The sequence below is a fragment of the Pogoniulus pusillus genome, chromosome 14 (genome assembly GCF_015220805.1).
Source record: "Pogoniulus pusillus isolate bPogPus1 chromosome 14, bPogPus1.pri, whole genome shotgun sequence".
In the NCBI taxonomy this organism is placed as follows: Eukaryota; Metazoa; Chordata; class Aves; order Piciformes; family Lybiidae; genus Pogoniulus; species Pogoniulus pusillus.
Window position 1 is genome coordinate 8,622,582 of NC_087277.1, and position 12,258 is coordinate 8,634,839.

Sequence of the window (12,258 nt, forward strand, 5' to 3'; positions counted from 1 at the left end):
TATCTTTCCTGACCTGCATCCCATCTTTCTTACAGGCTATTGCCCTGGTTTGTAAAAAACCTTTGGCAGACTGATAGCCATGCTGAGCAACTTCTCATGCCCCTCTAGCCTCAAGGCTCACATGGAAATCCCATCAGAGAGGTAAACATCCCCACCTGAGAAAAGCCAGTCTGCTGCCAAGCCTGAACTTCTGACACAAGCTAATGAAGTACCAGATACAGCCTCCAGGATGAGGACTTCAGACCGTCCCATCTGGTAAACTGGTGGTCACTGATGACAGCAGCTGGTGACACCCACCTAAGAGCTGTCTTGACACATGATGATGTGTGCAGGAAGGGGCAGGGCACACCACAGAATCTCTGGCCACTTTAAGGAGATCGACTTGGGTCTATGTACAAGTGATACCCTGAACAGCAGGGAGGGAAAATGCCACAGAATCAGAGAATCAATCAGGTTGGAAAAGACCCTTTGAGATCATCAGGACCAACCTATCACCCAACATGATCTAATCAACTAAATCATAGCACCAAGTGCCACAACCAGTCTCTTTTTAAACACTGCCAGGGATGGGGAGTCCACCACCTCCCTGGGCAGCCCATTCCAATGGCCACAACCAGTCTCTTTTTGAACACTGCCAGGGATGGGGACTCCACCACCTCCCTGGGCAGCCCATTCCATGGCCAGTCACTCTTCCTGCAGAAAACTTCCTAACATCCTGCCTAAACCTCCCCTGATGCAGCTTGAGACTGTGTCCTCTTGTTCTGTGACTGTGTCACCTTCTGCTGAGCTGTTCTTGCTTCAGAAACGCTAAGACTCAGTGACAGATGTGGATGCAGTCTCCAGCTCCAACAGGTTACCCAGTTTTGATTGGGAATTATCACCTGGAATTATCAACATTTGGTGACTCACCACGCAGCAGGCTGCAAGCTGCAAAGCTCGAGGCTTTCCCCGCACATTATGGCAACAAAGGACGTTTCAGAAGCTACCCTCCCAGGAGTCTGAAAGCTCCACCACAGCTCAGCAGACTGGGACAAAAGAACCATCAGTGTAGTTCACTGAGTTTGATTTTAATTCTTTTTTTATAAATGTAATGACTCAGCAGCAAAACCTCAGTTCATCTGGGGAGAGAACTAAGAGACCGGGAACAAAAATGAACTAATGAGAGTGCAGTAAGAGACTCACTGCTTTTGGCCATGTGCAACCAGCCTTTCTGAACAAGAACTCATTGAAAATGGTATAATAGAGGCCTGTAGAAAGGCCAAAACAACGGAACAGCAGCTCTCTCTCCAGCCCTTTGACCATACTGGCAGAGAGGCGTGATTAAGATTCACATCAAGAAGCACAGTTTCCACTGTTATATACAACCACAGGAAAGCTCTCTCTTAATTAGTATTGATGGAGACCTTCAAAATAATGTAGATGGTTATTTTCAAACTAGATTCAAGAATGTGTCTTCCAAGCTCACCATTGTAAGCTAAAAAAGCAGGAATAATAGAAGCCACACTGAAAGTGTCCCCAACATGTGATTGTTCAAAAGCCCCAAACTGGTGGTGCAGAACTGCCACACCAGAAAATCCAAATCAGAGCAACAATTTCACTTTCTCCTGCCTGGAGAAGCATTAGAACCCTGAGTTTCTGCCAATCCCTCAGGTCTGCATACTGAGATAGGAATCTCAGGAGACTGAGCTCTTGGCTTTTTCAGCACTCCTGCCTCTGGATCTGGGCCGAATGGTATGCATCTGGTCACCAGCCCCAGCCAGAACTTGAAACGGAGAGAAGAGAGGAGATAAGCTAAGCACATTGGTCCACTGAAGAATCTGCTGCTCAATTTAAACAATGACATTTCAAGTATGATAGATAGCTATGCACCAGCTATACCTGCTCCCAGCTGCCTTAGCCATTTCTACCCTCTTAAAGTGGCCATAACAAAAAAATCACAGGTACCTGGTGGCTAGCAGGGGGTAGGTGTGCAGAGGGCTGAACCAGGCTTCCTTCATCCGCGGCATGCTCTCGTACATTAGGAGGTCTTTCTCCGTCAAGACCACTAACACTGGCTTCCAGTGCTTCTCATTGTCTCCTGGCACCTGAAAAAGAGCAGTTTCAGTGAAACACCAAGTGACAAAGCTACCATTGTGCAAAGTTTGATGACAGGAAGATGTGAAATCCTGGACAAGATAATAAACAGAAGAGAGTTTTATTTCTTTGCCTTTCTGGTGTGTCCCACCTGAATTCATAACCATCTGCAGCAGAAATGGTGTAAAAGTGCAGTGACATCTGCTGCTGTCATTAGCAGTTCCATTTCCAGCCTTCCTTGTAGCCTTGCTCTACTACAAGCTGCCCCATAAATGCAGTAGTGGAAGAACACAGAGAGCTGGCTGTTATTTAGCTGTGGTATGCATGAAAGGACCTTAAATGTATATCTATAACGTGCAGCATTCTTGTGCAGCTGGCACATTAACCTGAGTGCTGGACACTGCTGCTGCAGTTTCTACTTTCACAAGTTAGAAAGGCTGCAGTGTGGTCACTACTGAAGAGTATCAGGTAGTAAAAAATTAGTAGTTAGGGGGCAGATGCTTTCTTCCTTAGCAGTTCTCATTTTCACTGCTTCATACTGTTCTTCCAATTTTACAAGTACATTGGTGTAAAGAGATCTAACCTAAACAAGGAACAGATCTGAAGCACTAACTCACTGATGGATCTGCATCTACACTGCAAACCCATCTATAGAAGATGTCTAAAGGCTGCAGCATTAGAACCTTTGGCTGCTGCAGAATTCAGATGTGGAACCATACTTTGCAGGTTAGACATGTGTTAGTCCACACAGCTACATGGCTATTGTTACGGAAAATAAGCATGCATCTTGATTTTCACTTATTCTACTCTGGTAGCATAGAAGTGTCTTGAAATAGATGGGGATATGAAAGGGTCTTAGTTTCGAGTGAAAATGAAACCCTTGTCATTTACAGACATGTTTGTAATTTTTCATTTGGGGCACACAAAGACAAAGAAACCTGATGATGCTGTAACACTCACAGCCATGTTTTCAAGCCCAGGCACCCTGGCTCTGTACTAAAGGGAATGAAAGAAATTCTGAGATTGGCCAGAGAATGTGTTTGTCTAGATGACTCCTCCATTAAAACCTTCTCTGCAGAAGAGGAGCAGTTGTCTATGCTGTTTTGTTGGTTGATGCCTGCCCTTTTACTCTGCTCTTGTGAGACCCTACCTGGAGTACTATGTACTGTTCTGCAGACCCCAGCACAAGAAGGACATGGAACTGTTGGAGTGAGTCCAGAAGAGGTCACGAAGAAGATCAGAGGGCTGGAGCAGCTCTGCTACGAGGACAGGCTGTGAGACTTGGGGCTCTGCAGCCTGGAAAAGAAAAGGCTTCAAGGAGACCTCGGAGTGGCCTTCCAATATCTGAAGGGGGCCTAAAGAAAGGCTGGGGAGGGACTATTTACAAGGTCTTGTAATGACAGGACGAGGAGTAAGGGGTTTAAACTGGCAGAGGTGAGATTCAAACTAGATGTTAGGAAGAAGTTCTTTCCAGTGAGAGTGATGAGGCACAGGTTGCCCAGGGAGGTTGTGGATAGTCTCTCTCTGGAGGTGTTCAAGGCCAGGTTGGATGAGGCCTTGAGTGACCTGTTCTAGTGGGAGATGTCCCTGCCTATGGTGGGGGGTTGGAACTGGATTATCTTTGAGGTAACTTCCAACTTAAACCATTCTATGATTCTATTTGCCATGGCCACCTGTGCCACATAAAAAAGGATCAAATACTGGCCAGGTTAGGAAGGAGTGGCACAGCCAAAAAGAGAGATTCAGATCCTAAAGTATGATGTGCCTGATGGATTCAGACTGAGAACTACATTGGAAACATTCATATTTGATAGGAAGACAGAGGTCCACAAATATCTGAACTTTTAAGGACTATAAAGACGTTGTAAGGTAGCTTTGCACCAGAAAAATGCTCAAAGGAGATCTTAAACTAGGATTTGTGCCTGGCATAAGTTTAAAGTTTTCCTTCTGAATTAAGCTCTTCCAATAATAACATTGTTGTGTGCAGCATTATTTGCTCATCGGTTGTTCATGTGTGTTAATTGACTTAAATTCATCCTTTCAATTTCTTCAGCAGTTTCAGTACTTATTTACAGTTTTCTTGTGCTGACAGTTACTTGAGATGCAGCCTTTCCTTTTCAAGAGAAGCCACATCATTAACACACTTATTAATTCACTCCAGAAAACAAAATCCAGATTTCTCATGGCCCACGTACCATGGAGATATGCACACGAGCAAAAAGCATCCTCAGCTTCTTAGTATCACAGTTATTAACCACAGTTAAGACCTCAGCTCCTACCATGGCAATACAGAAATAAATGTCCCAGTGAATGTTAACATTTACTTTGTGAGCACCTGCCTGTGTTCTTTAGCTGGGAGTATTTTGGAACATACTTTTCAAAGACCAAAAAAGGAAGCTAAACACAACATCTGTCACAGGAAGAAAAAGCAAGATGGTGAGATCCATAACCCAGAGGAGGAAGCAGGCAGTGCACTAGGCTGTTACTTCTCAGCTTTCTATTCTGCAACCATAAGCAAGATTACAGGAAGGTTCTTAAAACTCTTCTGCAGAACCATCCTGCTCATGCAGCATTTTCAGTCACAAGCTTTGTTATTAGGTAGTTGGTCAACCAGCTGCAACTCCAGAAAGTTTGGGAAGCACTGTTCCCTGTAAAGGAGCCACAAGAAAGGCAATTAAATTCATTTTGCCAGCTGCTGCCACAATTATTTCCTGGACAGCCATAAACCTCGGGAGACAGAATAAACACTGTGGATTCTGCAGTTGCTGCCTGCCCACTTTGAGGCTTTGTCTCAGTCACTCCCAATGGCAGGACAACTACAGAGATGATCACAGAATCATAGAATTGGTCAGGGTTGGAAGGGACCACAAGGATTATCCAGTTCCAACCCCCCTGCCATGGGCAGGGACACCCTACCCTAGACCAGGCTGGCCACAGCCTCAGCCAGCCTGGCCTTAAACACCTCCAGGCATGGGGCCTCAACCACCTCCCTCCAGGCTCTCACCACTCTCATGCTCAACAACTTCCTCATCTCGGCCACTCTGAATCTCCCCACCTCCAGCTTTGCTCCACTCCCCACAGTCCTGTCACTCCTTGACAGCCTAAAAAGTCCCTCCCCAGCTTTTTTGCAGGCCCCCTTCAGATACTGAAAGGCCACAAGAAGGTCACCTGGGAGCCTCCTCTTCTGCAGACTGAACAGCCCCAACTCTTTCAGTCTGTCCTCACAGCAGAGCTGCTCCAGCCCTCTGAGCATCCTCCTGGCCCTTCTCTGGACATGCTCCAGCATCTCCACATCCCTCTTATAATAAGGGCTCCAGAACTGGATGCAGTACTCCAGGTGGGGTCTCAGCAGAGCAGAGTAGAGGGGGAGAATCACCTCCCTCGCCCTGCTGGCCACACTTCTGATGCAGCCCAGGCTCTGGTTGGCCTCTGGGCTGCAAGTGCACACTGCTGGCTCATGTTGAGCTTCTCGTCCACCAGCACCCCCAAGTCCCTCTCCTCAGGGCTCCAGCCAGTCACTGTCCAGCCTGGATTTGTGCTTGGGATGTGGGTGAGTCATAAGGCAATTTTTCTGCATGTGCTGGTTTGAGGCTAATTGGAGTATTTTAATGAGAGAAATTAGATTATTGGCTGTGAAAGGAAAATAATGGTGATGTCTGTATTACCCATTTGTTCTGCTGGGACATACAAAAACAAGGACACAAGCAAAGATAAGGGCAGTCTGTGGCTTGCCTGCTTGCTGTATTAACCTCTCCACCTGAATCTGTGTAACCCAACTAACCATTTCCTTTTTAACACCTCTTGCTGACCTTTTCCAGCTCACCCTGCATGTAAGGAGGATCCTGAGATAAGAGAGAGGGTGGAAAATGTGGAAGGAAGGAGGGGGCTGGTTGGGAGTCTTCTTGGGCAGTCTGGTTGCTCAGGAAGGAGTTCTGTATTTCTGTATTACTTTTAGCTTGTAAATTGTGCTAAGCTGTAAACAACTTCTTTAACTTCCAGCTAACCAAGTCTAGTCTGGTGAATTTGGGGCAGGGGCAGGCAACACCCAAACCCTGTAGATCCTGTACTATCTCTTCTACTAAGGGGTATGCTGGGAAGAGGATGGTGTGGGGGATGATATTTGCCTGCATTCTTCTAAGAAGCCCTCCCCAGTAAGAGAGGCTGTGCAAACACACACGCTTTCATAGGTACTTTTTAAACCTTGCTGGGACCGTAGCTGTCTCACTGCTAAGGAATGCTGGCATAAGCACTGCTGTTGCTATTTCAGACCTGAAGAAGGATTTGTGTGCCTGAAAGCTTGTCTGGCTTCCCCCCCCCCCAACTCTAACAGCTGATGTAATAAAAGATGCTGCCTTTCCTTCAAAGCCTTGAACTGCATCACTGTCTCCTGATTTTGTGGAGGTTTGAATCAGGCTTTAACAGCTGATGCTGCGCTGTTCAGCAGTCAGTTGGCACTTCTGGAAGGGGTCAAGGAAAACTCCCTGTCCCATAAATGTTAATAGTAAATTTCACAAGGAAAGAAGAGAGGCTGTGATACACAATTAGCCTACAGGGCACATTCAAGAACAAGTCAGCATGGGAAATTAATCCAGACCAAGCAAGTGTCGTACCTACTACAACAGCAAATTACAAAGCAAAAGCAAAAAACATGCTGCTTATGGACAATAAGTGAAGGATTTCTTCAAGTGTTAAGGCCTTAGGATTTGACACACTGTAAAAATAGCATGAAAAGCTTCTGTTAGAGTAAATTTAAGTATCATATCACAGAATCACAAAAACATTCAGGTTGGAAAAGACCCCTCGAGATTTCCAAGTCCAACTGATAACCTTACGTACTACAAAGTTCACCCTAAACCACCACATCCAAACGAATTTAAACACGTCCAGGGCTGGTGGATCATCTCCTTGGGCAGCTCATTCCAATGCCTGACCACTCTTGCTGTGAAAAAATTCTTTCTAATGTCCTGTCTAAACCTACCCAGTCACAGTTTGAGGCTATTCCCTCTTGTTCTATCACTGATTACCTGTGAGAAGAGACCAGCACCAACCTCCTTCACCTTCACCCTACCCCTCTCAGCCTTACCCCAGTCCCAAGGAAGATTGGAGGTTCAGTCAGAGGGTTAGGAAGCAAAGTGGATTAGTCAGAGAAACAGAGGGTGAGGTTAGAGAGAGAGATGCAGCTCAGAGTTCCCCAGCAGGAGAAGTAGTGCCTTATCTGTGTTTGGATTCTTCTTCTGGTATCTCTCAGTAAGCCTATGAGTGAAGTAGACATCAGCACTGTTTCCCTTTCACAGCCTGTAATCCAGTCCTTCTCACCAAAACGTTCTAGCTAGCTTCAAACTAGCACACCTGTGTTGATGCTCAGCCACGGGCTGCTTCTGCAAAGTCAGACTCAATGCTCTGTGTTTCTGTATGGACACTTTGGTCTCTGGTGAAGTGGCGACTACTGCTGTAACAGGGCAAGAACAGAAATGTGAAGGTGGACAGAAAGTGTGCAAGGGTGGCTGCTGTATTGCAGCAGCTGCATGGAAACTTTATCCATCAGCCTTTGGCTGACTCATGAACAAAAGTGTGTCAATGCAGAAAGCAGACAGCTCACACAGCATTAGGACACACCAGACCCCCCAGCACCGAGGATGCACCTGAGCTCTGGCTGCTTCTGGATGCCAAAAGCATTGCTCTGGGTCTTGCTTTAGGGCCAGATTTGCAGTTTGAAAGGCTGACTCTGCAGCTAACACTGTAGCAAGCTCAACCACGACCTGCAGGACCGCTCCTGCTGGTTCTCTGGCAACTGCTCATGTGCTTAAGGCTGCTGGCTGCAATTCACCCTTAAAAAGCTGCTCCTCTGATATGCACCAAGCAATATCTAAAAGAGGAGGAGCCAGCTTGGGTTTTGTGCAGGCAATGGGGACCCTTGGCCACATTAATGAGTATCACAACTTCCAAACCTTTAACAGTTTTCACATAGAGTTGTCATCAAGACAATGGGCATCTCAGTGGAGAGAAATCTTTACAGTTGGCTCTTTGGTCTTTCACCAGGCAGGTCTCCTAAGCTTTTTTTCTTTGAATTTCAGTTGTTTATCTACTTCAGGCTGCCAGGAATGGATGAAAGAATACCTTTAATCCACGAGGCTCACAGATAATTAAATTAGAGGCTTTGGTCTACTCTGGAAAGCTGTTTTATATTTTCATTAACTCAAAAGGGACACTTCAATTACATTCCCTGTTTAGTAAACAAATTACGTCTTGCCAGTGAACTCTGTTGCAGCAAGCAACCAAAATGTGGCCTTTCAGAGAAACACTGTGATGGCAGCAAGTTCATATTCACATTAAGTGGTTTAACCCTCTCTTCCATCACCTTCTCATAAATCCAGAGGCACACTATCCCTTCACACAGAGCACAGAAGTAACCAGGAAAGAACTTTCAAAACCTTTTTCTTCCTACTCTCCCTTCTCCCTCAATTAAAATCTCTCCACACTGCCAAGAGGCAGTTTTGACACAGGCTGGAATATGTTCTGCTACGTGTTTCTTGCCTTTTCATTGTCTTTTGATGAAGGGCTACGTCCCTGCTCAGAATAAGTTTGATTCATTTCCAGAAATCTACTTGTCAGCTCCTGAAAATAACAGCTGGGACTGAAAAGGATTTTTGCAAGACAAACACCAGTGATGCAGCAATACATCATGCAAACCCCAGCAGATGCAACAATGCTGGTATTTCTGTGAGCTCATTTGACAGGAGGCAATTTGCAATGCAGGAGTGGGTGTAAGTGACAGCTGTAGGCAGGGGATATCAACACCTCCCAAGCCACACGCCGATGAGATGTGTTTTGCTGCTAAACTTTGCAGTGCTAAAACAGGAAATAATGTGCACATTGTTCATGGAAAACAAAATGTGCCTGGGTTTGTTCTGCTCTCTTTCACTTCAGTGATGGTTCAAAGGTGCCTTGAGCCGTTATCAGATCTGGATTACAGACAGTGCACACAGAAATCCCCCGAAGGGCACAACATTGCCTCCTGCAAGCAGTGAGCAAAAGGTGCACATCTTTGGTGGTGCTGCTACTGCTGTGCAGGTTAGGTAGGAGCCACAGCAGGGACCACGCTGGTCCAATCCTTGAGCTATCCCAAGAGCCCAGGCAGATTTGGACAGGACACAAATTCTCAAGACAGGTCTGTTCAAGTCTGAATTCCTTCTAAACATCCTTTAAGATGGCAAGACACCTGACAACTTTTGTCAAAAGGCACACAGTTGACCCCATCAGCACAGCAGTATTTTCACACCAACGTCCTGACTCTCTGGACAGCTCTGGCTCATATCCAAATACCTCTAAATGTCAAGAGAAGCACTTCAGTCCTCTGTGCTAAATCCCTGCAAGAACAGCAGGTGGTCAGAGACCTTTCTACAGCCAAACAAGAATGCTCAATCCCAGGTTTGTAGAGGAGATTTGCTCCAGAGCTCAGTGAAGTCAGCTGGAACTTTTCTAGCGACTCTTTAGCTTTTGGAAGAGGCCCTTGGGAATCAGGGCTGGAGAGCTGCCTGTCTCCCACGCTACAGAGAAGATAGAGCCAAATACTTCTCAGAGGTACACAGTGAGAAGATGGAATTCAACATGCACAAACTGAAATAAGGGAAACTCTTATTTGATACTCAGAGACATTTTTTCACCATGTCATGGTGGTCAAGAGCTGGAGCAGGCTCTGAAATGTCTACCCACTGAGATACTCACAATCAAGGCCCTAAGCAAGCTGGTCTAGTTGGCTCTGCTTAGAGCAGGGGTACTGAACCACAGGAACTGCCATCCAGCCCATATTAGTCTGTGAGTCCACAAAACAACATCAAGAATTAAAAACTCATTCCAGATTTGGATTAGAAAGTCATCCTTTAGGTTGCCCCTGGGTGGAAGTTTGGTGTATAACTATTCTGTACACACAGAGTTTTGCATGCATATGTGTTGAATCAATATGAATGCAGTTGTCATAATAAATTGGTTACTGCAGCTTAAGAGTTTGCAGGCTGATTTGTAGTTGCCCTGCACCTTAAATCATTTAGAGCTGTATCAAGTGTGAATTCCTGATCCTTCTGACTTGATAACATTTAACACTCCGGATTTCCTTCCCAGCAGATGCCTTGCAAAAGATAAGGAGTGTAAGGGAGAGGAAAACCCAGTATCACTTAAACTTTATTCACTGTACAACATACCTTAAAAGTAAATTGCACAATAGCATGAGAAAAGTTTAAAAACCTCATGTATAATCTTTCTTCTCCTGATCCACCAAAACACACAGAAATCAAACTGCAGAGGACTCCAATTGGAAAAAAAAATAGAGTAATTCACCCTTTAAGAAACCTCTGCCATAGCCCCAGATCGTTTTGCTATGCATGAAGTTGAGATTTGAAAGTCTGTGAGCAGAAACACTTTTGAAGTGAGAAAGGACACTATCTTCCTGATAATGCCAGGTATCTTTTCAGAGGAGAGCAAACAGGCAGCACTTACAGGAGACTGTAAGTGCCCCACACCACTTGTTAGACACCAGTTGCTTTTTACCCTGGAAAAGGTGAAAGGAGCTCCACTCTATTTGCAGAGGCATTCTGATGCTTTCTGAGTAAAACACTTTTTCATCTATAGGACCTTTTTCTCAGATCGAGGACTATCTGAAATTAAGTAGGAATTTCTGACAGCCTGGAGAAGAGGAGGCTCAGGGGTAACCTCATTGCTGTCTACAACTACCTGAAGGGAGCCTGTAGCCAGGTGGGGGCTGGTCTCTTCTGCCAGGCAACCAGCAACAGAACAAGGGGACACAGTCTCAAGTTGTGCTTTGGGAGGCAAAGGCAGGATGTTAGGAGGAAGTTCTTCGGGGAGAGAGTGATTGCCATTGGAATGGGCTGCCCAGGGAGGTGGTGGAGTCACCATCCCTGGGGGTGTTCAAGAAAAGACTGGATGAGGCACTTAGTGCCATGGTCTAGTTGATTGTCTGGGGCTGGGTGCTAGGTTGGACTGGATGATCTTGGAGGTCCCTTCCAACCTGGTTGATTCTATGATTCTATGACAGCAAGGCTCTACAAAGAGCAAACTTCCACTCCTGCAAGGATGTTAACAGTGAGGTAAATGATGTCTGTAGAGAATCCTGTACTTTACTGTGCAATCTACAAGTTGCAAGGACAGAGACAGAGGCAAGTCAAACATGGGGGAAGGCCAGAACAGCCCAGCTCCCTAGGCTACTGAGGTTCACCAAGAAATAGTGAGCAGTCATAGTTCAACTGAACTTCAAAACCAGTTTGACTGGGACCAAATCTTTGCTGGAAGAGCTCACATTTTAAGTACTGCTTACTATAAAGGCACAGAAGGTGGAGGGGGGCAAAGGGACAGGAAGATCTCAGGTTTTTCTAATCAGTTACACTGATTGAACAAAAGAATGGAAAACCTGAAGAGTGGAGGTGAGCACAACACTGCTCTACAAGAGCAGAAGTCTCTGCAGAAGTGGAGGCAATCACAACTACCTCCCTTCATGACCTGCCAATGTTTGACCAACCAGTATCACCCAGCTGTGTTTCACCCATGAGTTTTGCTCTCTTCCAGCATGCTCATGCATGTTCAGGATAAAAGTGGAGCAGCTACTAGCAGATCCCTTTGATTCTGTTGTGTGTTCACGCATGGCTTATCTATGAGATGTCTGGGCTCTCCAGACTGCAAGTGAGAGTGGCTGTAAACTTGCTTTCTAAAAAATGCCTCATGAATGTATCACCAAAAAGCTGGTGACAGTAGCTGCCTGAAGAGTAGTAAACACTTACAGAAAAAGCACAGAATTAAAAATATACCTCTAAGACACAGATTAGTTCTGGCAAACATGAGCAGATATGTTATCTGCAAAATAATTACTGGACCCCAAACCACTAAAGACTCAGTACCATTGGAAGAACACTGTACTTTTCTTTAGAACAGAGCAGTCCTCATGCCTCCAGCAAGCCAGGGTACACTAAGGAGGACTACAGCATAATCCTGTATCCTCCTTTTCAGTCCATGAAGCTCTTTTGCACATCAGGAGCTTCCACAGACAAAAAGGGATCATACCTGTGAATTGATTTCAGTTAGAAGCAAGGTAATAGACAGAAAGCTTTGAAAGCTCTACCACATCTCCTGTGCAGCTGCTCCAGGGCAGCTGCTGTTACTCAGTGGTGGAGAAAACCA

General features: G+C 45.6%; 1 protein-coding gene across 2 annotated transcripts in view; it reads right to left on the reverse strand.

The window, feature by feature from the left end:
- The window catches only part of SNTB1 (syntrophin beta 1), a 122,037-nt gene that overhangs the window by 11,652 nt on the left and 98,127 nt on the right, over positions 1–12,258 (reverse strand). For both annotated transcript variants that reach the window (XR_010304777.1, XM_064154219.1), the window contains exon 4: positions 1,945–2,084. Coding sequence is in view for 1 of the 2 variants with exons in the window: in XM_064154219.1 (XP_064010289.1) it covers positions 1,945–2,084 (140 nt within the window). In the remaining variant the exon portion in view is untranslated. The remainder of the gene's footprint in view (positions 1–1,944; positions 2,085–12,258) is intronic.